This window comes from Chionomys nivalis, chromosome 7 (genome assembly GCF_950005125.1).
Source record: "Chionomys nivalis chromosome 7, mChiNiv1.1, whole genome shotgun sequence".
Taxonomy (NCBI): Eukaryota; Metazoa; Chordata; class Mammalia; order Rodentia; family Cricetidae; genus Chionomys; species Chionomys nivalis.
The window spans coordinates 65,009,432-65,036,120 of NC_080092.1; the positions used below are offsets into that span (position 1 = coordinate 65,009,432).

The window sequence follows — 26,689 nt, forward strand, 5'->3', positions numbered from 1 at the left end:
ATTCCACACTATTTAACTATTGTTATTAGATGTAGTTCTCACTTTTTTTTCAAGTGGTAATTAGCTGATGTGGTTTTTTTTAATTTTGTGATACTGGAAAAGAAACCCATGGCCTAGCACATGTTTTGATTACCAAAAACTTTCCATAGTGACTTTAATTTGGATTGTATTGGTTTTATATATCATTTATAAGGATCTGACATCTTTCTGTTTAATTTTCCAAAAAGAAGCATGTCATGTTTTTCTATTTATTGAAGTGTATTTTTTTCATGTTTTATAGTTTCTTCATATAGGCTATGCCATAGGTTTTCAGACTTCCTTAGTTCACGGCATATTTGGGTTTTTTTTTGGTTGTTGTTTGTTTGTTTTTCAAGACAGGGTTTTTCTGTATAGCCTTGGCTGTTCTGGAATTTACTCTGTAGACCATTCTGGCCTCGAGCTCATAGAGATCCACCTGCCTCTGCCTCCAGAGTGCTGGGATTAAAGGTGTGCACCACCACTACCAGGTTCATGGCATCTTCAGTATCTTAAAATATTTTTAGAGCACTTCTAAACTAAACAGAGAACTAATTTTTTTAAATTAAGTAGTTAAATGCAAACAGCATCCTAATACGTTTCTATCCTATGATGTTAACTATCACTTGAATAAAGTAATGCATGTGAATTGGGGGAAATATCTCATTTTTGCTTTTCTGGGTAGGGACTTGGGGATTGTTGAAATAGGGTTCTGTACCTCAGGCTGGCCTTGAAGCCACTATGCAGCTAAGGATGGTCTTGAATTCCTGTCCCTCATACCTCTACTTCTAACATCTTAGACTAGTACCTAATTCTTAAATAATTACAATAACTTATTAATAGTGTGTTAACAGACTATTCAGACCTTGAAGTCACCTTGCATATAACCCCCTCACTTCTTGTACTTCCTTGGTTTTTGTGAAAGCTTGCATTTGTTCCACAGAAACTGAAAACCTGGCTTTGTAAAGATAGTGCTGCATTTCTTTTGACAATATGCTATCTTATGGTGATCTCTGAGCTTCTTAAAGCTAATCATTCACACAGGGTCTAACAGATATCACATGTCATAGTACTTTTCTAAAAATATACTCCAGTGTCCCTAGGGGTTCACTGTGGTGCCTTGGGATGCCTTGGGTATAGTGAGTAGAGTTTTGCCAGCTTCTTCATGTCTCTTTCTAAAGGAAGATTAGCTTTATTTATGACATAACTCTAGAATTTGAAGTCTAGATATATAGGGGAGGAAAAAACTGGGAATAACTTGGTATTGGGAGAGGCTAAAAATAGAAAGCTTAGAGCAATCTGAGAAGCAGAGATATAGTCACAGACTACAGCTAAGACAAAGAAAGGGAATCAGTGGAGGGATCGACAGAAAGAAGCAGAAAAATACAAGGATGAGGAGTTTAAGAGCCATTATGGAGTCGTAATTTTATTATTTCAGCTTATGAAAGTTAAAATAAAACATAATTCTTGCTCTGTGTCAAGAACAATAAATCATTAATGCCTATCTCTGCCTCCAGCCTTGTACTTTACGTGTATGTGTGTGCATGTATATTTGTGCATGTGTATGTATGGTGCTGTGGATCCTTCCTTTTATTAACTCTGTTCCCCATCTCCCATTTACCATTGTCAGCTATCCCTCCTAACCCCTGCTGGGAAGACAGATGAGTGGCTCCCACTAGACCCACTGTCTGCTTTCTCGGCACCTTGTCAGCATTTCACTTGTGCATACATCACAACAGTCCCTTCAAAGAACCATCGCCAGGACCCCTTGCCAGTATACTTGCTGTGTGTAAGAGGACACATCGTTTTGACCTTCCTCTTTATTATAATCTTTGGAAAGGAGAGTGATGAGAATTCCCACTTCCTCTTTATTTGTACTTTTTATTCCTATTTAAAATTGTCAAAGATTATTTAGTGTTTATGGCATATATTGGCTTTCTTCTTTCTCTCTCTTTCTTTCTTTCTTTCTTTCTTTCTTTCTTTCTTTCTTTCTTTCTTTCTTTCTTTCTTTCTTTCTTTCTTTCTTTCTTTCTTTCTTTCGTTTTTTGAGACAGGGTTTCTCTGTAGCTTTGAAGCCTGTCCTGGAACTAACTCTTGTAGATCAGGCGGGGCTTGAACTCACAGAGATCTGCTTGCCTCTGCCTCACAAATGCTGGGATTAAAGGCATGTGCCACCGCCGCCCTGTGGCCCTGGTATTTTAAATGTTTCCAAATATGTAAGAAAGGGCTTTTAAAATCTGAGATGTGTCATGCCGTTTTGTTGCTTTAACTGTCATGTCTCCCATATCTTAGATATTATAATACCCACTTACAGAAAGTTTTATCCCCAAAGCCATACCACTGTTTGTACCAATGAACTTTAACATAGCTGCTAAATTCCATGTTTTGTTGTTTCTGACACAGAATATCACTCTCAAGTAAGTAGTATCCAAGCTAAGATGGAGAGGCTTAGGCAGGAAGAACATACATAGAATTAAAGTACTTGTATTAAATAGTCTTATAATGATTGTTGTTCTGTTTATGAGTTACTGTTACTGTATTTAACCTTTGTGATTTGTCATGGTTGTATACCCTAGGTATAAGATAACTGATATTATTGGGAAAGAAGAAGGACTTGGAGCAGAGAACCTTCGGGGTTCTGGAATGATTGCTGGAGAATCCTCATTGGCTTATGATGAGATCATCACCATCAGCCTGGTAAATATTCCTAGAATGATGATTCCTTTCAGTGCTAGGGATTGAACCTAGGGCCTCACATAAACTAGGCAAGAGCTCTGTACTATTGAGCTATATCCCCCATTCTCCACAAGGTATTAAATTTATTGAATAGCTGGGTGTGTGGCTGGGTTTATTTCTACCCTTTCTCACTGCCATTCAGTCCTAAATGGCATTATTTCCTGAAAATGATACGTCTACAAATTTATCATAATCATACACAAGAAACAGCAACATGGGATGATATAAGTTACTGGATTTCCCAAACAAACCTAGGCTTATTTCAGCATTTAGTTTCATTCTTATTTCTCTAAATATTCTACCAGGTTTTTAACACTTTGAATTTCTTCTTAGTACTTAACTTACTTGTGCATATTATGGGGATGACAGACATCTGTAAAACAGACAAATAAATGGACCATGACTTCTGGAGCATTTAATACTTAAATTATTCAATGAATTTTGTCCCTATTTGACCTGGAATTTGGGTGGGGTTTTATATTGTTATTAGACTTCATAAAAAAAAAAGGGTTTTGATCATGTGAATTTTGTACATTTAATCTGTACCTTTGTTTTTAAAGCATGAGAGAAGACATAAATAAATGACATACACAATTTATTCTTTTCTTAAAGGTTACATGCCGGGCCATTGGTATTGGGGCTTACCTTGTCCGACTGGGACAAAGAACAATCCAGGTTGAGAATTCTCACTTAATTCTGACAGGAGCTGGTGCCCTCAACAAAGTAAGTTGCCAGGGTTTGGGACAAGTATATGAAATTGTTTAATGATTAAAAAGAGTGACTTTTTAATTCAAGGTCCTGACTAGAGGGCAGCCTCTAGTGTGGCTCCTCCTCTAGTGTTTACTCATTGACTTGCTTAACCATTCATTCATTCATTCATTCATTCATTCATTCATTTTATTCAATTAAATATTTTGAGTACCTTTTTGTGTACCAGGCATGATTCCTAGTCTTGAGTGTATGTGTGTATATTATATGTCCATAATATAATATCATATAATATATAAAAATGTAAGTATGTATTATATGTGTGTGGTATATGATATTTATGGTATATATTATATGTATATTAGAGAAAAAACTATATAACCTCTGTTCTGAAGAGGTCATATTCTAGTCTCTGTCTAGAAAGACTAAGAATTGAGTACTTCTGTTTTGTCCCAGCCTTTGATATGTGAAGAGATATGGTCTCGCATAGGAAGCCATCATGTCCTAAGTGTACTGGCTTTTGTTTGTTTTTTTGTTTTTTACTCTACAGTATGAATTTAACACTGGCCAAAGTATTGGGGATGTGCAGTTTTAATGTTTTGAGAAATTTATAAATACACCTCTGAAAAAGAACACTTGTGTAGTGGAAGTAAGTGCTCAGTAAATAATGAGTGGTAAAATGATTGAGGGTGCATAGATGAATTGCTGAGGAAAGGAAAAACCAAGACGTGTACCTTCAGAGTATAGTGATCCATATATGCTTATAAGGCTCTTCTAAAAGGGGTAAAAGATGGTGAGATTACTGCTTAAAGAGTGAAACTAACAAGACAGTGAAACCTCTTCCCTCAGTATCTCTGTCTCTCACATACACTTTAGGCATCTGGACTTTATTTTCTCACTAGCAGGAAATATATGTATGGAATAGTTTGAGATTACTTGGATTACATTGTACAAGTGTATAACCTTCAGCTCTACATCTTTCTTGTCTGCAGAAGAGGGGTGTTATTTTGCACCTTTATTTTGTGAAGCTAAAGAAAACATATAAGTACTTGACACAAAGTGTAGGTTTTCATGGATCTCCCTTACGTGGCTTGGTGACTGTTTTTGTAGAGTTATGTACATGCCACGTTGTGCTGGAAACTGTGTTCATGCCCCTTGGCTTTGCAATATAGATTAAATACTGATGGGGGGTTAAGGATGTACAATTTTGCTATTTTGAGAAATCTCTGAAAAAGAACACTTGTATAGTAGAAGTGCTTTTTAATTTTTTTCTTAAGGCTTGGTTTTTAATGAAATAATAGGGACTAGGTGAAAATCCTATCCTTCACACTTAAAAAAAATGGTAGATAATTTCATTGTCTAATTAGCTTGAGGGAATATCAGAAATTACAGGGATTGTTTGATGTGAGAGCTTGTTCTCTGCCTTCCTGTGAACTGTGTCCTTTGGATTTGCTTTTCTTTCTAAGGAAAGGCAAAGCAGTACCAGACTGGAAATGAAAGTAAAGAACGGCCACCATTGAAGATTATTGCACTGAGAAAAATTGCTGAGAATCCTAATTTTTTTAAGTTGCTCTTTAGATATTATCTAAGAATGAGATTTTGATGAACATTGAAGAGAGTTTTAGACACCATGTTCTCTGAGGATAGAATTTTAAAATGACACATGCCCTTTTATTTCTGTGATGTTTTCTTATGTGGACAGAGATTGTGTCTCTGAAGTGCATATGGTTACATTAGTGTGTGCGCGTGCACACACACCCCAGTATGTTACGTACACAGATTGTTACAACAGCAATCTGTTTTGAGGGACTTGCATGCATCATGTTAGGTGATTTCATCTGTGACAAGAAGAAAACACTAGGGGTTTCTTTCTTGATCTGTTCTGATCACATTCAGTATCCTTTTCCCTAGCCCGTAGGGCTGCTTGTTAGAGAAAGGCCTAGTTACTGAGGGGAGGCTCTGTTGTAGCTTGTTCCCAGAAGAATGTGATCATTTTCGTTGAAGGGAGTGTTCTTTGTAGAGGTTACTTAATCCTGCTCCACCTGCTTTTCTATCTTCATGTCTGCACCTCTTAAGTACAAAGTCTTGCTGCTAGAAAAACAACCAATTTCATGCAAGTTCATTAGGAATGTCCTTTTGGCCCCCTTGCTTCTCAGAATGAAAAGGAAAGCTATCAGAGAGCTCCCTGTCTCAGATTGCTGCCTCAGACTCACTCCCAAATACTGTCTTCTAACATCCTTACTCTTTCTAGTCTCCGCTCACTGTTCTCTGTGTACATTTCTTTCTATCTCACTTACTCCAGAGTTGTGCTAGTCACTCTTAGTGTATGTCTTTCATGTGAGTTGATTCTCTTTGTTTCTATGTCTTGATTGTAGATTCTACTCTTTTTTTTCTGAATGTGCTTCTCTCAGAGTGTTCATGTGTGAGAAAGTCTTTGTGTGCTTGAAGTACTGTGCAGCTTCATTTTAAACCTTGACCATTTGCTCACTGTATTTGTGTAACTGTGTACTGTGTGGAAATGTAGGTGGTACATGCAGGCTTATATACAGTATCAGCCTGTAAACATCTGATACTCACCTTTTGGAGTCTTTATCCTTTATGTTAAACATTAGGGTGAAGAATAAGAAAGGGGTGTACAGAGGTTATGGGGAAAAAAAGATTTTGTGTGTGCAAGTGCTGATCCCGTTGACCCCTTTGAAAATTGAAATAATGATAATGCGAATCTCCTGACTGCATCAAAGTATCAGCACATCAAAAGCCAGGAGGCATGAAATGCAAATGATAAAGTGAAAGCAGATGGATTGTGCATGATCGCCTGATGCCCAATGAATTTTAAAAGGTGCTGGTTTGCAAGGGTGGGGGTGGGGTGGGGGTGGGGGGACTGAAATAAACACGTTATCCCTGCAATTTTTTTTGTTCTTGACGCTCACTCCTGACAATATTTTTTCACACTTGAGTGAACACCCACTCCATCTCTCTCTCCCTCTCTCTGTCTCTCTCTCCTTTCCATCCCTCCCCCCATCCCACCTCTTACACGTCTCAGGTCATGTCGCTGCAGCTCCGGTGGAAATAATAAGATATAAACCACGAGGTTGTTATTTGCATAGAAATAGCATGGAGCCCCAGGCAGCAAGAGAGAAGGACACAGGGATCATTTGTCTAAAATTTTAATGAAAACTTTTGCTGAGACAGAGATTTTTTAAAAACTTTCTTCTGGATTTTTCCCAAACCCTTCCCACCCTCTCAAGCCCCATCACTGATTTAACTTATCATGGGAGATTGGGAGAAGAAGTGTTGACATGCCACATATCTTCCTCATGTAATGCAGCAACGTGCAAACTGTTTGTGCATTTAAAAGATAAGAAGCTTCAGCACATACAATTTCCAACTTATTACATTGCCTGTGTGCATTGGCTTTTATGACTGCATTCCATTTCTGTGTATGTGATGATGCTGACCTGTTTTTAGCGTACACCTTCCTACCTTTGACTTCCAAATAGTCTTAAGAGATTCTTCTTCCCTCTTTTCCTACTATAGTAACCTGCATAATAAATAAAAGTATTACTGCTGTATTTCATCTTCTCCTTCTTCCTTTTTTATTGAGTTTTCTGTACATTTTATTCTCCAGCACTGTTCTCTAATGCTGTATATTTTATTTCAAAACTATAGGGTATCTTCCACATTTGTATTTTTATTCTTTTCCCCTGGTGACCAGAGTATTTATGTTCCTTCCACACCTGCCTTGTTTTGTTACCTGCAGTTAATTGTAAAGTATTCAGAATATTGCCAAGTCAAGGAGAGAGATGGTTTCTGGATTTGGCTGTTGTCATATAGAGTTGACACTTAAACCAAAGGCAATGAGCTGGTGATTGGGGGTAACCCAAATGATGTTTAGAACTCAAAAATCAAGAGCTTCTTTCCAATTTCTTGTTGTTTGGGGATTTGACTAGTGATATCCTGGCCAAGACAAAACTGAAACAAGTGGAAGATTGGATGAGTTAGAACTTAAGTTTCATCAAAAAGGGCTCAGGTCTCTGCTTAGTGTCCACAAGAGTGTTGAGAGTGATGGCATAAGTAGAAGTTCATAGGATTTGCTTCTTTGTGTCTCTCAAGGTTACAGTAGGCAGAACTTCAGAAACTCTAGGCTGCAGGTAGCTAGGGTGATGGGGCCAACCTGAATGGTCTGACTGACTACCCGGTTTAAAGGGACTCATGCTGGTATGACAGAAGCAGCGGTTGTATACTTGAAGTTTCAAGTTGGCAGCATAGACCCTTGGGGAGCTGAGATGATTGCAGTTATAAACTCCTAAGCTAGGGTGCCTTTTGGACATTTGCGGTAACATAAATATTTCCCTTCCTTGAGCACCTCTCAGTTTCTATTTCTCATGTTTAGCATAATGCCCCGTAGCAGCCAGGCTAGAGGAACCTCTATTGTAAGGGAGCACTGATATAGGCCAGAGCCTGCTATCTCTCAGCCCCAGACTTAATGATATCCCATCATTGGACAGCAATCAGAATTTGTGGTTTATGGGTGTGCTCTGGACAGCAGTTGCCTGTGGAGGTAAGGACTCTACTAATGGCTGTGATGTGTGGGGGGATAGATAACTCCGAAGGTTATATGTGACTTCCTTGTGGCAAACATTTTTTTAAAGCTTCTCTTTCTCTTTTAGGAAGAAAAGAAATCCCATAATCTCTTTCCCTTTGGTAAAGTTAGGCCCCCTTTTCCACTGAATCTATCAAGAAAAAAAGTACACATGATTGAGAGCTCTAAGTCCTCTAAGGGCTAAGTTTGCTAATCTTACTATTCTTTAAGATTCATTTTTTAATTATGTGTATGTGTGTGGTGAGAGTGTACACATAATTGTAGATGCTTGTTCTGACCAGAGGCATTGGGTTCCCCTATAGCTGGAGTCAAAGGGAGGTATAAGCTGCCTGATGTCGACACTGGGAATTGAACTGAGGCTCTCTGGAAGAGCAGTATGTGCTCTCATCCACTGAGCCATCTCTTTAACCCTAATCTTGCTTTTGAGATTTGGTCCAAAAAATTCGCACTATGCAGCATGAAATGTGTGTTGTGACATCTGACTCTCGAACACAGGACTAGGGTTCATAAGAAGAAGACTTGTTTGTGGGAACAGGGACTTATACAGTACAATTCATGCTCACCCATGATGCTGTCATATACAGTGTGAGAGTGTTAGGGAAGGAGATATTTCTCAGCTATCACTGTGGAAGAGTTGGCATTGTCTCTTTGACAGAAAGAGGTTACATAGACTAGGAACATAAGACTCTCAAGCCAAGCTCCTCAGGGTTAATTTTTGTTTCTACCACATACAGATTATCACCTTGAGCAATTTCCCCACCCCCTAACGTGTATTTAAGTTTTACTAATTTTTAAATGGGAGCCCATTATAATACTTATGTACCACAGCTTTTGTGGGGATTAGATGAACTAATATAGCAAACTACTGGTGCTGTTGTAGTTCCAGGTCTATACTGACCACAGTTTATTATCCAGACCCTGGAAAAGAAATATAAACACAGTATTCTTTAAACTTTCTGGCTCTCTTAAAGGCAAAGATTCTGTGTGTGTGTGTGTGTGTGTGTGTGTGAGGAGAGAGAGAGAGAGAGAGAGAGAGAGAGAGAGAGAGAGAGAGAGAGAGAGATTAGATGTCTTTTTTTTTTTTTACTGTAGTAGTACATTCACATATTGGTGTTCCCAGTAGATGTTATCTAAAGACCATTAACACACTTTGGAACACCATTAATAGGAGAGGCACCATGTTTGGTTATGATACGGTAGTATATGTGTCAGTCATCTGTTTCCAAAGGTCCCCAAGGATTTGTTGATACAATAGCCCTAATCACTCAAAGCATTATTCCATCAATTAGCATTTTTAAAGTCCCTCACTACCTATTTTTTCAATAGAAAGTCCCTATGTTTCTATAGCTCCAAATGGAATTTCTCTCCTTTGTGAAGAGGCTGTTCAGCATATTGTCTAAGTAAGCTTTGCATTGACAGTATGAATGAGTTCTTAGAGAATATTGTAGTGGCCAGATCTTCTTAATTGTCAAGTTCATCTTCTATACATTGACAAAATGTTGGTAAATCTGGTCCCAGCTGTTTTGGTTTTCCTTTGATGCTCCTCAGATTTGTGGAAAACCATACTAAGTATTCCTGACTCTGTTACCAAGTCTTAGTGACCTATAACCAGCCTCGTCCTGAGTACTGGCTTGGAGATACTACACAGTGGGATTGCCATTCAGATTTCTGTGTGTGTGTATGAATATGAGTTTTTTAAAGTTTTGTTTATTATGTATAGAGTGTTCTGTCTGCATGTATGCTTGCACGCCAGAAGAGGGTACCAGATCTCATCATAGATGGCTGTAAGCCATCATGTGGTTGCCAGGAATTGAACTCAGGACCTCTGTAAGAGCAGTCAGTGCTTTTAACCTCTGAGCCATCTCTCCATCCCGTCATTCAGATTTCTATTACAAAAGTTACCTCTGACTATCTAAGAGTGCCCCATGTGACTCTAATTGCCCCAATACTAACGACTTGGGAAACAAGTTCAAGTACAGAGCTTCTAGATAGAGTGAAAAAAGCCTGCGTCTCTGCTTTGGAACCCTGAATACAGATGTAGGAATGCTCACATTGACAAAAATAGCAGAAATGTGCTAAAAGTTTTTGGAGTTCTAGAATGTTCTCATTTGATTTTTGTTTCTGTGGGAAACGCCATGGCCAAAGCTACTTAGGGAGGAAAGGGTTTATTTGACTTACACATTCTGATCACAGAATTGAAGAAAGTCAGGTAGGAACTCAAGCAGAAGCAGTGGTAGAACACTGGACAGAAAACTGCTAACTGGCTTGTTCCCTATAGGTTGTTCAGTCTGCTCTCTTGTACAGTGTAGTCCAATGTACAACTACCTGTCCAATGGTGGCACTGCCACAGTTTGCTGGGCCCTCACACATCAATCATTAATCAACAAAATTTCCCCCCTATACATCCCCACATGCCAATTTGATGGAGGCAGTTCTTCAACTGAGATTTCTTCTTCCCAGGAGAATCTAGTTTATGTCAAGTTGTCAAAAACTAACCAACACACCTTTAACCAAACCTTTAATCTTTAACCAAAAAAAAAAAAAGGCTTTTGGGCAGTCCCCATTGTACAAGCAACTTTGGACTTTAGTCCTTTGTGTAAAATGGTAAGCATAAACTGGCAGTGATGGTGCACACCTCTAATTCCAGTACTCTGGAGACAGAAGCAGGCGGATCTTTGAGTTTGAGACCAGCCTGGTCTACAAAGTGAGTTCCAGAACAGCCAGGGCTACACAGAGAAACCCTGTTGTGAAAACAAACAAGCAACAACAATAAAAATGGGAATCATACAATATATTGTTTACCTTAAAATGGAAGTCCAGAAAAGCTCTTAAATTCCTTTTAATTCATAATATTCTAATGCTATGAAGATGTGTATTGGTTTGGAAGTATGGAACTATGTTAGGCTAGAACAGAAAGAATGGGCTATAAGAGTGAAATTTTTTTTTAAAAAAATTACATATTATGGTATATAATAGTAAAATTACATAATTAAAATTTATCTTGAAGGGCATAGTGGTTTGTGTCTTTAATCCCAGCAGAGGCAGCTGGATCTTTTTGAATTTGAGGTCATCTTGGTAAGTAGTGAATTCCAGGACAGCCAGAGCTGTGTGGTGAGACCCTGGAGAGAAAGAAAACACTTAAAAGTTAATTGTGTCACAGATACTCAGGGATCTCCTGCAGTGTCATGCAGAAGTTTTGGGGCCCAGTTTCCTTCTGTTTTGTTATCAGCTGCATTGTCAAAAATCATACTTTGGGCTAGGGGATAGTCCTTTAGGAATAATAGCTAAAATTCTTTGAGTACAGTGTTTAGTAGAATTAGTAAAAGTGTCATAGTTTGAAGGCACAGAAAGCCTTGAGAGTATACAAACAAAAACTAACCTGCCAGAATTTATGCCTTCACTTCAGTATGCAGTCTCTAAGTCACCTTATATATGTGGAACTCTGATGTATCTCTACCCCATCCCCAGAATAACCATTTTACTTTCCAAGATTCTGGGGTGTCTTTTAAGTATGAAATGAAGAAGAGTCTCTACTTCATACATTCTGCGATTCAAAAGGGTCTCTTCATTTCCTGCTGCTAGTAAAGCATTTCCCCTAAACTCAAGCTAAGTGCCCACTTAGGTTTGTGAACGTGGTCCTCTTAGGCAGAACCTTGTCCTCAGCTCCTTATTTCTCTAATCATGCTTTCATTACACCATTGTTTGGTATGTTTTCTTCACTTTTCTCTTTCTATACATGTTCATAGCTCTATTTCAGATTATTCTTCACTTGAAGCTTACTACCCTGTTAGCCCTCTCCTCTCTCTTCAACCTTTCTTCTTTCCCAATCCCAGCCTGGAAATCAAGTAAATTAGCTTCTCACCCTCGCCTCCCAGTTAAAAATCCTGTATTCCTCCAATAGTGTCTCCTCTTGGATTTGCAGTCCTCAGCCATCTCCAATAACCATCAGGCTGTCAGCTTTGCAGCTCCCTGCTACCTCCCACCTCCCCCATCACTCACCAGAGAAAAAAGAGAGCTGGAGCCAGAGCTTGAAATATATCATGCAATAGTGTATCATGAATTTGTTGTGAATCACAGCAGTGAAGCAGGTTTATTTATTTCTGAGACCTTAAATCAATACAAAGTAGGTCTCTTAGTTCTGAAGCTGGGATGGAGTGTGAAAAAATGAGCCCATTGTACTCTTAAAACTTTGGGGAAAGGAGATGACAGCTATATAATTCCATTTACCAGGCACTAGGGGCTTTAATGTGAAGGTGACAGGGAGCTCTTTGTGCATTTAGAGCACCATATCTTCTAAATAAAAGATCTGTACACCTGATAGTGGAACACAGCTCCAAGTTTAATAATCTCCAAGCATTAGACCAAGCCAATATGTTCCCAAGTCAGAAGGGGTCCCCCAATGCCCATAAATTAAAAGTGCAAGAACTGCACATGTTGGTAGATTACAAACGCAGGGACTCCAGTCTTTTCTGACGAAGATAGACCTGAGCCCTTGCTGTGCACAGACTGCTGTGTGAATATGATAAAGACTTGGGACTCAAGACTGTTTAGAAATCTGACTTCTGGCTGTTCATCATTCTAGGAGATGTTCCCTGTGCATGGATCCAAATCTATGTCCCCTCTCCTTCAGAGTGGCCATCACCACACAGTCTAATCAGCTAATGTACACAGACAGGAGAGTTGAATCATGAGAGAAGCTTAAAGAGCTTTTTAGATTGAACTCCAGATTGCCATGCCTGGGCTTCTTGTTCTTGTGCTTGAGTCTTGACCAATTCCTAATTTTAATGATGTCTTGGTGCCTAGGATTTAAATTCTTTAAAATAGCATGCATATCTGAAAAAGTGAAAGACCAGTGTTATCAAGGGGAAGAATTCACCCCAGTTTAGTCAATAACATAAGATGCAAATATGATAGGCCATCTTAACAGGTAATCAACTTTTGGATACCTTCATTTTCTACCTGACTCATTGATAATATATCTTTTCTCAATAAAGCAAGTTTATACAACTTAGAGCAGCCCTGATAATATATGACTAGGGTTACCGATTTAATACTAGCCCATGGAGAGATGTTTTTGAAGGTGTCTAGAGGGATGGCTCATCTGGTAAGGGCACTTGATGCCAAGTCTAAGGAACTGATTTCCATCCCAATCCCACATGATGAAAGGAGAGCACTGACTCCAACAGATTGTCTTTTCACACTCACGCATGCACGCACACGCGCGCGCACACACACACACACAAAAAAAACAATAAATGTTAAAGGACAAGGTAGGAACCAGTAACAGCTCACAAACATCACCAAGCACCTGCACCAAGGAGAGCAAAAAGGAACAAATCACTTTTTTCCCTTTTATACTACACATTATAGCATAAGACTTCTGTTTCTAGTAGCTCAACTTGCTCAAATATGTCAGTGTTGAGTTTCTATGTGGTCCTTGGAATTGTGGCGTACATTCATTGCATTTCTGTTTTCTGTAAGATTGCTCTTATGCTGTAGAGATATCATGATTCTTGATTTCATGGTATTTAAAATAAACTTCACATTTACAGGAATATTTGTGGAAAACATATTTGAGACCTTCGTCTTCCCGCAGGGCAGAGAATTTGGACTGCTCTTCAGTATCCAGAGGGAGGGGGAATGGTGTGGGGGGAGGAGAAGAAGAGTGGGGAAAGGGGGAGGGGAGTGGGGGGAGGGAGCAATATTTGGGAGGAGGGGAGGGAAATGGGAAACGGGGAGCAGGTGGAAATTTTAATTAGAAAAGAATAAAAAAAATTAAATAAAAAAAATTTAGGAGATCAAAAAAAAAAAAAAAGAGAGAGACATAATCCAGAATACACAAAGAATTCTCAGAACTCAATAAGAAAACAACCCAATAGTTAAATGCATGGGCAAAGAAATTTGAGTAGACTCTCTGTGAGGATGGAAAATAAGTACATGAAATTATGTTTGTCACCACACATTAGGGAAATTAAAACCAAGTTTCACAGTATTACGTTTTTTCCCCATAAATGATAGCAGCTTTTTGTTGTTTGTTTATGGTGATGGCAACCAAACCCTAAGCTTGAAAGATGCTCAATAAGTGCTCTACCACGGAACTACATCCCACCAAAAAGCAATTTTTTAAAAATGTTTAACTGACAAATTCCAAATACTGATGAGGATTAGGATAGCTAGAACTCTGTACACTATTGAAAGAAATGCAAAATAGTATTGCTACTTTGAAATTGGGTTTTTGGTTTTTGTTTCTTTTATTAACTTAGCTATACACTTACCATCCAGTCCAAAAGTTAACTGCCTCCAAACATTTGTAACAGCTTTCTTTATAATCTCTTCTCAAACTGACAGCAACCTAGATGCCTGCCAAACTGACAAATAAATGACTGAGTTGTGGTGCCCAGCTGTGCAAAGGAGCTGCCTACATTTGGACTGTCTGAATGAATGTGATGCATTCATTATGATACCCATAAGAAGCTAGGTTCCGAATGCTGCACACTCGCAATCTGTTTATGTGCCATCTTACAAAAGGCAAAGCAAGCCGAGCAGAAATGAAGTCAGTGGTTGTTAGGAGTAAGCACAGGGCACTAGGGAGCATGATGATAGACATGACCCCATGTCATTGTGGTACTGGTTTTGACTAAATATTTATGTTTGCCAATTGTTGTGTGAATTCTAATTGGTCTTAATAATAAAAATCCCAAGTCAATCATAGGGATAAATGCTGAAAGATCATAGAAGCCACTAGTTCTTACCTCTACCAGTGCTCATACCAAATGGGCAATCCTGTCTCTAGGAATCCTCAGATTAAATTCTGTCTCTACGAAACCTCAGACTGAATGCTGAGCTTGTGTCTCCTCCTACCTTATATTCCTCTCTGCCCAGCCATAACACTTTGTGTCTCCACCTCCCTAGTGTTGGGATTAAAGGTGTGCGCCACTACTGCCTGGTCTCTATTGCTAGCTAGTATGACTAGCTCCACATTCTGATCTTCAGGCAAGCTTTATTTGTTAAAGCACAAACAAAATATCACCACAGTCAATGTCATAGAATTTTACACCATAAATGGACATGTTTGTTACATGTGAATTAAACCTCAATAATTCCCCACCCCCTTGGTTTTCTTTTGAGACAGAGCCTTGTGTAGTTGAAACTGGCCACCAACTCCTGATTTTCCTACCTCCAGTTCCCAAGGGCTGGGATCACAGGCATGAGTCACCTCACCTGGCTCTAAACCAGGCTTATTTAAAATGCTAAGTATTTCCATATTTAGAATTGATTTATTGTCGGTACTTTCAGGTCTCTAGCTAAATGAGTACTTAGTTGATGGATCCCTGGGATGAGTGATTTCTTTTGGCAGTCAACTTTCTATCCGGAAGCCTATGCATTTTCTCTCACATTTGACAGGCAAACTGTCTATGGATCTTCTCTATCCCTTTTCATTATAATTCAGTCTCTGTCTCTTACCCACTCCCCCATCAAATCCTCATTGTCCTGCTGGTGAGTTTGTGCTTGTGTTCTCAATAAGCAGAGGTCTTGCAGTACTTTTTCTGGTCTGTATCTCAATGTCCTTGTAGCTGAATACTTTCCTGTTAGAGAATGATAGCATACACCTACCCTAAGGAAGCCAAGACAAGATGCTCAGTTTGAGGCCAGCATGGGATATATAGCAAGACATTTGTTTTAAAGTACGTTTGAAACAAAATCAAATTATTTTCTTGCCACTGGTAACAAGTCTCTTTGCCCAAGTTCGCTCTTCAGCAAACTCAATCACAACAGAATTTGTTTCTTATTGAAAGAGTTTTGAGGCTTGCAAGGGGATTATCTTGACTCAAACTGGTTCAAATCAGCCCCACTACCCAACAATGTGTATCTTTGGGCTTCCTCTCTACCCCCAAGCCTAACCCACCAGCTTCCAGCTGGCTCTCCAGTTTGCCAGCGCTAGCAGTGACAACAAAGGTATAGAAAGAAGTATAACCCTTTAACTGTATTTTGTAACATCCAAATATTTTTGGTAACAGAGGTATTGTCCCTTGCTACCAGGAAATTTAATTCCATTATCCATGGATATATTTCTGGAGAAACATTTACACAATAATATGTGCAGCACCACTTAGAATTGTTAATTGGAGATTGAATTACTTGTCAGCTTTTAAAAATGTAGTTCTCTCAAGTCAAGGAGGTTGCTAGCAGCACTGAATAGATGTACTGTTACCATTTTTCCCCTTCCCCCTTTCTCTCCTTTGCCCCTTCTATTTCATCCTCTCTCTCTTTTGTCCCTGTTAACCACTTTTTCCCTACTCCTATCTGCTTTTGCTCATATCTTTCTGCCCTCCCAATCCTTTATCAATAACATCCCAGAGTGAATTTAATATCTAGAATCATGCATGACATCCAGTGATGGTGATTGCTCAGTAAATTTACCTTCTGGAGAATGGAAATACTATGAGAAGATTGCATCAAGGACTCCACTTGTGTAGCCTGATTCTCAGATTTGGAGGAATTTTGTGCTCCCTGTTAAAATAGTAAATGCCCTGACTCTCCAAAGATTATTAAAAAGGGAAGGAACATGCAAATTTCATTTTTTATTATTAATTGATATGCACCATCATTATTTTCCATATTATTACATCATTGCAGATGTTTGCATATAACTCTAAAGGTCCCTAAAATATATGATAAAAGCAATATTTTAAAAATCGAGACAAGTTGCATCAGTGAAACTTGAAAATCTCAATACCTCTACTGACACATATCCTGACAAGTAAATACTAATACACATTCAGTATTACATAGTGATTTCATTTGCACAAACCCTCACAGTGCTCTGCCACTTCAAACGTCTGGAGCACTGGGGAAAGGAAGAATGTGTTTATCTTGATCTCCAAAAAGGGATTTAAGGGTGAGAGCAGGCGGTATATTAGACTGTTTTCATTGCCTGTCAGCTGTGGTAAACCTGAGCTGTCTGCAGTGTCTCTGGATAAGCAGCAGCAACAGCAGCCTTTGAATGTATGACTGCATTCATTTATAGCTCTTAGGCATCTCAGCATTTCTGCAGGCTCTATAGCACCGTTGGTGAAACCTTTAACAATTGCATCTCTACTAATCACTGGCTTTCATGAGATTCTTTAATTCTTAGGTCTGCCAGCTACAATAAGTGGAGCATTCAATGAAGCTTAAGTATATAGCAAGACTGGATAAAGATCCTCTTTGCTCTCAGATTTAACCTTTTGGTTCTGTGGCCTGGGCACTTCTAAGCAAAGGACCCTGGAATGGTGCTTTTCTTATTTCTTAGAGCTGCTTTGGCCACTTAGAACTAGAGGACAAAGGTGGTCTCAGGAATGCCCTTTTGAATGTCTCTTGTGTTTAATGGTGGTAGATGCTTGTTAGACAAATAAATTAGAAGATTGTCTCATGTAGTAGAAAATGTAAGGGGAGTGATTCAAGAACCAAAAACATTGCAAGGAATTTGACTAATACAGATATACCTCTGTCAAAGTTTAAATAAGTGACAAATGAAGCCTACCTGCTTGATGAAAATACGATGACAGAGCACTGTTGACCCAAAGCTTTTTCTCAAGGGTTGTAGGCCTACATATTGAGAAAAACAGTGATTTCTTGTGGGTGCTTTTTATTTTTTAGTTGCCAACTAGGACTTTTGTGGCTATCCCTGCATAATCATTTTAGAGTTAGGCAGAATAGAATCTGTCCTAGCCCAGATTTTGCTTCCTTGGTTGGAGCTTTCATTGTAAGTATTCTGAAATCATTAAAACCACTTGAGTCAGCAATGACCCCCTACAAATCAGTAGCTATTATGAGAGCTCTCATCTCACTGGTGCATACTCCAAACCTACAGGCAGCTGAAGATAACCAGGGGTATGCTTTTCTCTTGATTGTTGAGTAACTGTGATTGTTGCTGTTTGTTTGTAGTTAAGGGCTTCATTTCTGTGTTTCCATATCTACCCCACCCCCATTTCCCAAAGCTAACGCTGATCAGAAAGGGTTCTTTCGATGCTCGGTTAGTCTGTCCTATTATTTCTCTTTTATTAATAAATTAAATGAATTTTCTCAGATAGTAAGCATTTGTTAGTACAGTTGTTGTGAGCTCTAGGGTTTCTTTGGAACCCAGAGGAAAAGAAATGTAGAAATGCTGCTTTCCCGAACATTTCTAAAGCATCAGAGCTTGAGTGAGAAGACGTACTAAGTTACTGAATCTTGCTCCTACTTTGACAATGTAGAATTAGGGTTCAAAGAATTGTGTGCTGGGTTCAAAATAACAATTAGTATAGAATTAAAAATTAACAATTAGTATAGTAAGTGGCTGGGAGTTGCCTGGTTCTGGATGTCCTCCAACTCATTGAAAGAAGGTAAAGACATTTAAGATGATGCAGTTAACGCAGCTGTTCTTGGTTGACTTAAGATCCTTTGTCTGAGCTTGGTCCTTCATTAGCTCATTGCTAGTTTCGTAACTGCCCAATGTTCTTATAATTAGAGATCATTAAGTATTAGAAGTTGGACTAAAAATAATGTTTCTAAACAGAAAATACCTCTTTCCTATGCAACAGGGAATATCTGGCTCCTGACATAAATTGTGAATATCAGATATTCAGGGTCAGCACAGTGTCTCCTTTTTATTTCATTTCTCCTTTCCAATTTTATTTTAATAATTAAAAATACTGCTGATCACACTGAATGACTTCTAGCAGAGAAGCAGTCTGTCCCAGAAGGACCAGTTGTGGGCCATCGGGTTTATGACAGCCATAAAATCAGAGTCAGATCAGAGCATGGCCTCCCTGAATGACGGGCCTTCTGCCTCTACCAGAGTCCCCTATCAACTGACTGCTTTAGAAATTTGTAGTGGTTTGGTTTTTTGTTCTGTTTTGTTTCCTGGTGAATGTGCAAGAATATGTGTGCACGCATGCTTAAAGATATAAATGAAACAGGTATGTAATGCCCTCTGCCTGTTAGAAAGACTAAAGCCATAAAAATAACAAACGGCATGTATTTGCTAGAATGTCAAAGTTATGAGTTTATTTTGTAATGATGTGCTCTTGCCTTCATGAGGTAAACTGGCCGTGGCGGAGGTGTTATTAGTAATATGGACTCAGTGGAGCAGAAAGCCAAGTGACCGAGAGATCAGTGTATCAGTCAGAGAGAGGGCAAATGGAAAGAGACAGCAGGAGAATGAGAAAAGAGCTGCAGTGCCTGGGCTAAGATTAAAGACAGACTGAGAGGAGGATGGCAGCCCACTGGTCAGATATGGTCTCCCCTGTTCACCGGCTCCTTCAAAGGAGCTGCCAGCATGTTACTTGGCTTAGGGCTGCCTGGAAAGGCTTGTTCCCTGTGCTTTCTTATCAAGGAAAGCAGTAATCGGAGAGCAATTTTGCTCTCCATATTCTTTTCAGAAAACTCGCTATGCCTTTCCTAGCTGAAGTTAAATGGTACTAAGGCCAGCAGGACCACAGTGAGGTTATTATTTTGGTCACCAACTTGCTCAGTCTTTGGAAGGTCTTGATGTAGGGGGCTGACCCAACATGCAGAGGAACCCTTCCAAGCCGCTAATAAGAAAGGGCCAATTGAAAATATATAGGCAGAGTTTGTTGGCCCTTAATTTGTTTAGGTTCTCCCAAGAGGCTAAAAAATGAATAAAAGTTAGTAAGAAAAAAATTTTATGTTGTTGTTTTTTAAAAGAGAAGAGAGTGAACAGAAAAGAGAACATACAGTGAGCACTCCACAACTGTTTAGCGCTCTCCAGGGCTACCCTAGATGACTGGCAATTACTACACACTCAGCAGTTTGCAATAGTCAGTGATCAGGCCGCCTGACTTCCATCTGCTGGGTCAGAAAACCTCCCTCCCTGGAAGAAATTATTAACCAGTCTTCAGGAAGAAATGAAACCCTACAATTTCCAAGTCCAAGAATATTTTTTCTTTCTTTTTTCTTCTTTAAAGGAAACTTTGTAGTTTCCATTTGCAAGTGCCCCCAACCTGACAAGGGTAAAGTCCTCCAGAGACACTGGGGTGAGGCCTCAGAGGGAAACAGGCTTGGGAAATAAATCACAGCCTCATACCCAGCACACAAAGAGACTGGAGTCTTAGGGGGTTTGTTGTGTGTCATGAACTGCTTCAGGATTTTGTCTGGTTTAGTGATGGGGGAGGGAGATAGTATGCCAACTTTAAAAATCAGATGTAAGGAAAAAGCTAATTCTTTAGAAAAACGAGGCACCAACCCCATAGCATTTCTTCAACATACACTCCGTGTGTGTGTGTGTGTGTGTGTGTGTGTGTGTGTGTACACGTATAACTCTACCAGACCTGTATATGAAGATGTAGCCAGTGCCCCAGGGTCCCAGCCTACCTACCATAATTTCAGCTCAGAGTTAAAGTCCACTGCACATGTCTGTGGTGACTTCTAGAAAGGGAGAACTTGATGGTCTTAAAACTGCAATAGTGTATGCAATTGTTAAAGATCTTTTTGTGTTTTTTGTTTGTTCGTTTGTTTGTTTTTGTTTTTTGGTTTTTCGAGACAGGGTTTCTCTGTGGTTTTGGAGCCTGTCCTGGAACTAGCTCTTGTAGACCAGGCTGGTCTCGAACTCACAGAGATCCGCCTGCCTCTGCCTCCCGAGTGCTGGGATTAAAGGCGTGCGCCCAGCTTCTTTTTGTGTTTTAAGAAAGGAAATCCTGGAAGTCCCTCTGAACAGGGCACAGAAAATGGGGTTATTTTTGTCTGGTGGAGGAAAGAAAAAAAAAACACATTTTAGTGAGAATTAGGAAAGAATATATATTGTTATATCTGTAGAAACAAATGTCTTTTTACTTGCTCATTTGTCTAGGTCCTTGGTCGGGAAGTGTATACCTCCAACAATCAGCTTGGGGGCATCCAGATCATGCACAACAACGGGGTCACCCACTGTACTGTTTGTGATGACTTTGAGGGGGTTTTCACAGTCTTACAATGGCTGTCATACATGCCCAAGGTGAGCCCTTCCCTCCATTTCTGCCACAGCTTAATGTGTTTGATATATCCTATTGAATAATTTTTAATGATTTCTCTGAAACCTGTGTATTTCTTTTTCTTGAAGCTGTCTTTTGCCTTCTACCTTTAGAATACCTTTGGATCTCACTAAGCCCCACTGTTTTCTAGCAACAGATATGTTCATGGCATATATATATATTCATTCACATCCCCAAATACTAAGACTTCCTCATCCCTATGAGTTTCCTTCCTGTAGTAGCCATTTTTGCTCCAGGAGCTTGCTTCTCAAAGAGCAAGGGCACAGTGGTCACAATGCACCACTGTGTGTCAGGCTCTTAAATGAGAATTGGGAACTATGCATGTTCCTTGACACATAATGTATGCCTCAGCTTTGATGATCAGGACCGATGGCTGCAGTTCTGTAGTGGGCCTTGCTGCCTCTTTCTGGAGCTGTTGCACTGAGTTGAGGTATGAGACTGACATTGCTGATTGGTGTGATCTTTCTCTCCTGGTCTTTCTTTAGAGTGTGCATAGTTCAGTTCCTCTCCTGAATTCCAAGGATCCTATAGATAGAATCATCGAGTTCGTTCCCACAAAGGCCCCATATGATCCTCGGTGGATGCTGGCAGGCCGTCCTCACCCAAGTACGTATATGTTTAAGGGCCTCATGGTATTCTGTAGCTAGTCACTGTCCAACCCCAGCACAAAAGCATATTACTAAGAAATTGCTGCTAAATACCTAGAAATAAAGAAAATGTATGAAGAAAATGTAAAAAAAAAAAAAAAAACCAAAATCTTTGTGAGCAAACAGGAAAAAAGTGAGCTTTATTATTCACTCATTTAGTCATAGCTGGTGTAGCCACCAATACATACCTTCTTTTACTAAGGAACTTAGTGGGTTAAAAGGCTTAATTTGGTATAAGCGATAAAATCACAGTCTTAAAAGGACTAGGAATTCTTTTTGTTAGGGTGGATGTGGGGATTCTGAGGAATCAAACCCAGAGCCTCATTTGTGCTAGATAAGCACTTTATCACTGAGCTACATCCATGACTAAGGACCAGACTTTGGCCAACTAGTGTCTAAAAGGAGCATTGAGTCAGCTATAAGTGTACATGCCTACAGTCTTAGCACTTGGGAGGCTGAGGCACAAGGATCACCAGCAGTATAAAGCCACATAGTGATTCAGATAGCCTTAGATGCATAGCTAAACCATGTTTCCAAAACAAAAGGTGGGAGAAGACAGATTAATGGAGTAGCCTTGAGAAAATGTCTCTAAACCTTAAATGTAGAATTCAGCTGTACTCTTCTGAGCAAACTTTTGCTGACTACCACCCTCCTATTCTTCTTATGATACTGGTTACAACAGTATTGATAGTAAAATGCTTTTTTTAATCTGGAGTTCTATCACTAGAACCTTCATTTTCAAAAGCTGGGCATGGTAGCATGTGCTTGTAGTCTCAGCGGGGGGCGGGGACGACTTGGACAACACAGATGGATCATTGGGTCCTTAGGGCTCGCTGGCCATCCCACTTAGTGTACTGTAGTTCCAGGCCAGTAGATGGCACTTGAGTGATGATGACATCTAAGGTGTCCTCTTTTCCTCACAGGCCACAAAACACTACATACCTACACATACACACTGCAGAAAAAGTAAAGATCTCTATGTGTCTAAATTTATATCAAGCCACTTGGCAGTTGTAGAAAATCTCCTTTTGTAAAACCCCAAGTGGCCTGTTTTACTTTGTTTTTTTGTTGAGATAAGGTTTCAGTTTGTAGCCCCAGTTGGCCTGGAACTTGCTATGTAACCCAAGTTGGCTTTTATGCAAATTTTTTGCTTGAGTCTGCCAACTGCTAAGATTCCAGGCATGAACCACCCCTATACCTGACCCCTATTTTGACCAAATGGTGTTAGGAAGTGTTTGTCCTTTGTCATGTGTTTATTGTTACTATTTATTTTTAAAATACTATACATAAAAGAATGGGTTGCAGGGGCTGGAGAGATTGTTCAGCAATTAAGATCACCGGCTGCTTTTCCAGACATGGGTTCAATTCCCAGAAACCACGTGGCAGCCCACAACCATCTGTAACTCTTGTTGCAGGGGAATCAGCATGCTTTTCTGGCATCCCTGGGCACTAGTTACATATCTGGCATACAGACACACATGTGGGCAAAATACTGTACATATTAAAATAAAAAATGAATTGTAAGGGGTTGGAGAGATGATTTAGCAGTTAAGAGCACTGGCTCCTCTTCCAGACGTTCAATCTCCAGCACCCACATGGTGGTTCAAACCTCCTGTAACTACAGATCCAAGGGAATCACACACCCTGTTCTGTCCTCCTTTGGGTACCAAGCATGCACTGGTGCACAGACATACACTCAGGTAAAACACCCATACATATAAATTTAAAAATTTAAAAACTGTTTAAAAGTTTGTTAAATTTAAAGATAATTGTGATTCTGCTGAAATAAGTCTTCCTTATTTATAAAGAAGATATAGTAGAGACCACTCAAGGTAGAGTCTGATGTAAAAGCACTTCCATATATACATCTTATTTTTGCAAGATCCCACTGCTACTATTTTAATGCTGGGGCTTCATCTTGATGTCTAATTGTAGATATTCTAAAAAAATTAAGAGAATTCTTTTAGTTTTAATTTATAACCACACTTTAATTTATAGCCATAACTCTTTTTTCTATGTCTTCTCTTATTAACCTTATTAAAATTGCCTTTTCTTACATAGAAAAATCACCAAAGTCATCTTTTCTCATTTTTATACATGATGTTGGTGAGAACCATAAGTCTGACATAGTAATTGGTCTTAAAAACCCAGGACTTTTCTGGGAATTAAGTGGGTCTTATCTAAATTCAGAGCAAAGCTCAGTGGGTATTCTCCTGGGAAATATAGGGGAGCACCTCAGTGACATCTAGGTATACCCTGATCTAGAGTGAGTGACATTCCTTGTAGGACCATCAAGTCCAGCTAGCATAACCAACAGTCCCTTCCTCCTTAATCACCATGTAAGACTGGGCAGTTTTGCTGTGGGGGTACTGGAGACTGAACCCGGAGTCTTAGGCATACCAGGCAAGAATTTTAACACTTAGCTATCCTTCTAACCTGCAACTCAGGGTTTTGAAACAAGTAAATGTTCTGATTTTGAAATTAATTCTGTAGTTCCAAATCATTATTATCAAAGTAAATATCATAAAATGACCCAGGCATATAAAGTTAAAATTTCAGTGTCTTGATGAAACTAGAACCAGTCTGGTTTAGAACCTTCACCAGAATTTGGGCCCTTTACAAAGCATAATGGTATATGCATTTAATTCAGCACTTAAAAAGCAGGAGGATTGCAAGTTCAAGTCTAGCCTGTATATGATTGTCTCAAAAAGCAAAACACCTTTGTTTCATAAGGTAAACAGAAGTACATGTGGAGATGGGCATTATCTGGGTCATTATTAATAAGACCCACAGAATAAAATGAAATTTGTGATAAGCTAAGTTTTCTAGTGTTTTGGATAATATATTTTCATTGACTCTCTAGTAATTCATCCTGCTGTCTAGGTGCAGCTAACACTCGCTCCCAAATCGAGTGACTTCAGATTTTAATTTAGTGGAAGCGTTAAAGAAAGCAGATGATTCCCTATGATAAGTTAAAGCAGATATCTTCTAGGTGAAAAGTTAAAGTCATTTATTAGAGGAGATAGTGCCGTGATATTCTTCAAACTGACGCCCAACACGAGACCAGAATCTAAACGATCGGCTTTGGGCTCACGATAGGGAGATAATTTTGAAATGGATGATCACATTTTACACTGGGGCCATAGAGGCAAGGAATGTAGAACACAGTAATTACAAGTTTAGTCTTGATAAAACACTCTCCGTCCTGTTTAAGTCAGCAGAGGTTAGCTTGCTCAGATCTCCACTTTTAATTGGTTTTGGACTTGAGGTTTTGGGGGTGGAGGGCCATGTTCAAATTAGAAGAATCACTGAGAAACTGTGAGCTGAGAGGGCAAATGAGAAAACAGTTATTTGCAGAGGCCTTTATGGGCTCTTGGTCAAACATTCATGAGCCTGTGAGACAAAAGTTTTATCTTAAACTAAGGTAGTGAAAGTTACATGCCTTGCCAGTATATGAAGCTGGATGAAGAAGGGAAGTGATGTCATTAAGTGTGTGTATCTTTTTATTAAGTGTACATATCTTAACTATTATGTTTCTGTTCTGTCACGGGCATGTAGTCATGGGCTTTCATGTAGAAAGATTATACTTTGTCAACCATAAATAAAGTGAGTCTGTATTGTTGCCTTTCTGGCAGAGAGACTGAATCTCTTATTTACCTTCAAGTTTGAGTCTTCATCTGATCATTAATACTTATGTTTTCATCTTCCCATTAAAAGAAAATCAGTGGAATCAAACAAAATTGTCATGCAAGTTCTAAAATAGAAATAAGCATTTTAAAAACATCTTTAATGACTTGGCTGCCTCTTGACAAATGTTTGTGGTGTCTTGAAAAAAGCCAAGCTATTTATTTAAAAGCACACAAACTCTCTGCTAGCTGAACCCCATCGTTTAACAATAAATGATGCTTTTGCTGATAAATGACATGCAGACTAGCAAATGAAATAGAGAATGATTTCTGAAGGCAGATGAACACTCAGTTGTTTAATGCTTCCCTCTGTTATAATATGGTTAGAAACAACAAACTCCTCAAAATAAGTTCCTAAATCCCACCTTAAACTCATCGTCCCAGTGCGATGTCAACAGGTAGACTGTCCTCATGCTCTTTGTTTCCTTCCCACCCCACCCCTTTTCCTTTTCCTTCACAGCCCAGAAAGGCCAATGGTTGAGTGGATTTTTTGACTATGGATCTTTCTCAGAGATTATGCAACCTTGGGCACAGACTGTGGTGGTTGGTAGAGCCAGGTAAGACCTCTTTTGTACTGAAAACTTTTTCTTCCCAAGTAAAATTAGGGAAGGAATGGTCATAGTGTTCACCAGTGAAACGTTGTCTGGGTTTTCTAAGTATTAGATGGTAGACATAGCCAAGGTAGTCTACTGGTCCCTGTAGCTGTCCAGTGTGTCATTCTAATGATGTACTTAATCTGAAGGCTGATTTTGACAGTATTTCCTTTTTATACTTCTGCAAGAGAAACTCTTTGGGACCCACAAAGCTGCACTACAATAGCCATCACCAATCAAGCCCCCCCTCACAAGACTGCTTTCTCTCAGGAGCAGACACCACATGATTTTTACTGTACCCTGAGAGGAGTCTCTTTCTGACATCATGACTACTGAAGTGACTTATAATATTTCATTGTATTAGAATAGAATCAGATTTGAGTTGAAAAAAATTTTAATCTGAAACAGGAGTGAGTAAAATAAGCTGGCATAGGTTGCTTGGATACCCATATTTTTCAAGTGGGTAATTGAAGTTTTTATTAAATTTTAATACCCATTCTAAGAAGTGCTTCACTCAACAGCAAGCTCTGTGCAAAATAATCTGTCGTGCTTTCTATAACGAGCACCTGCCAAGGCTGATCTTAATCTAGGTCTGTGCTGCAGACACGCTGCCTGAGAGACCTGCTGCCAGAGAGACCTGCATTAGGGGCTCACCTTCCTCCAGGGGGCAATCAGTTTTTCTTATCTTGGT

At 39.3% G+C, this 26,689-nt stretch overlaps 1 protein-coding gene across 6 annotated transcripts in view; it reads left to right on the forward strand.

Annotated features, from left to right (window-relative positions):
- Positions 1 to 26,689, forward strand: part of Acaca (acetyl-CoA carboxylase alpha) — a 280,231-nt gene that overhangs the window by 213,002 nt on the left and 40,540 nt on the right. For all 6 annotated transcript variants that reach the window (XM_057774468.1, XM_057774469.1, XM_057774470.1 and 3 more), the window contains 5 exons: positions 2,592 to 2,712; positions 3,364 to 3,474; positions 20,892 to 21,035; positions 21,558 to 21,678; positions 25,866 to 25,962. In XM_057774468.1, the coding sequence (XP_057630451.1) occupies positions 2,592 to 2,712; positions 3,364 to 3,474; positions 20,892 to 21,035; positions 21,558 to 21,678; positions 25,866 to 25,962 (594 nt within the window). The remainder of the gene's footprint in view (positions 1 to 2,591; positions 2,713 to 3,363; positions 3,475 to 20,891; positions 21,036 to 21,557; positions 21,679 to 25,865; positions 25,963 to 26,689) is intronic.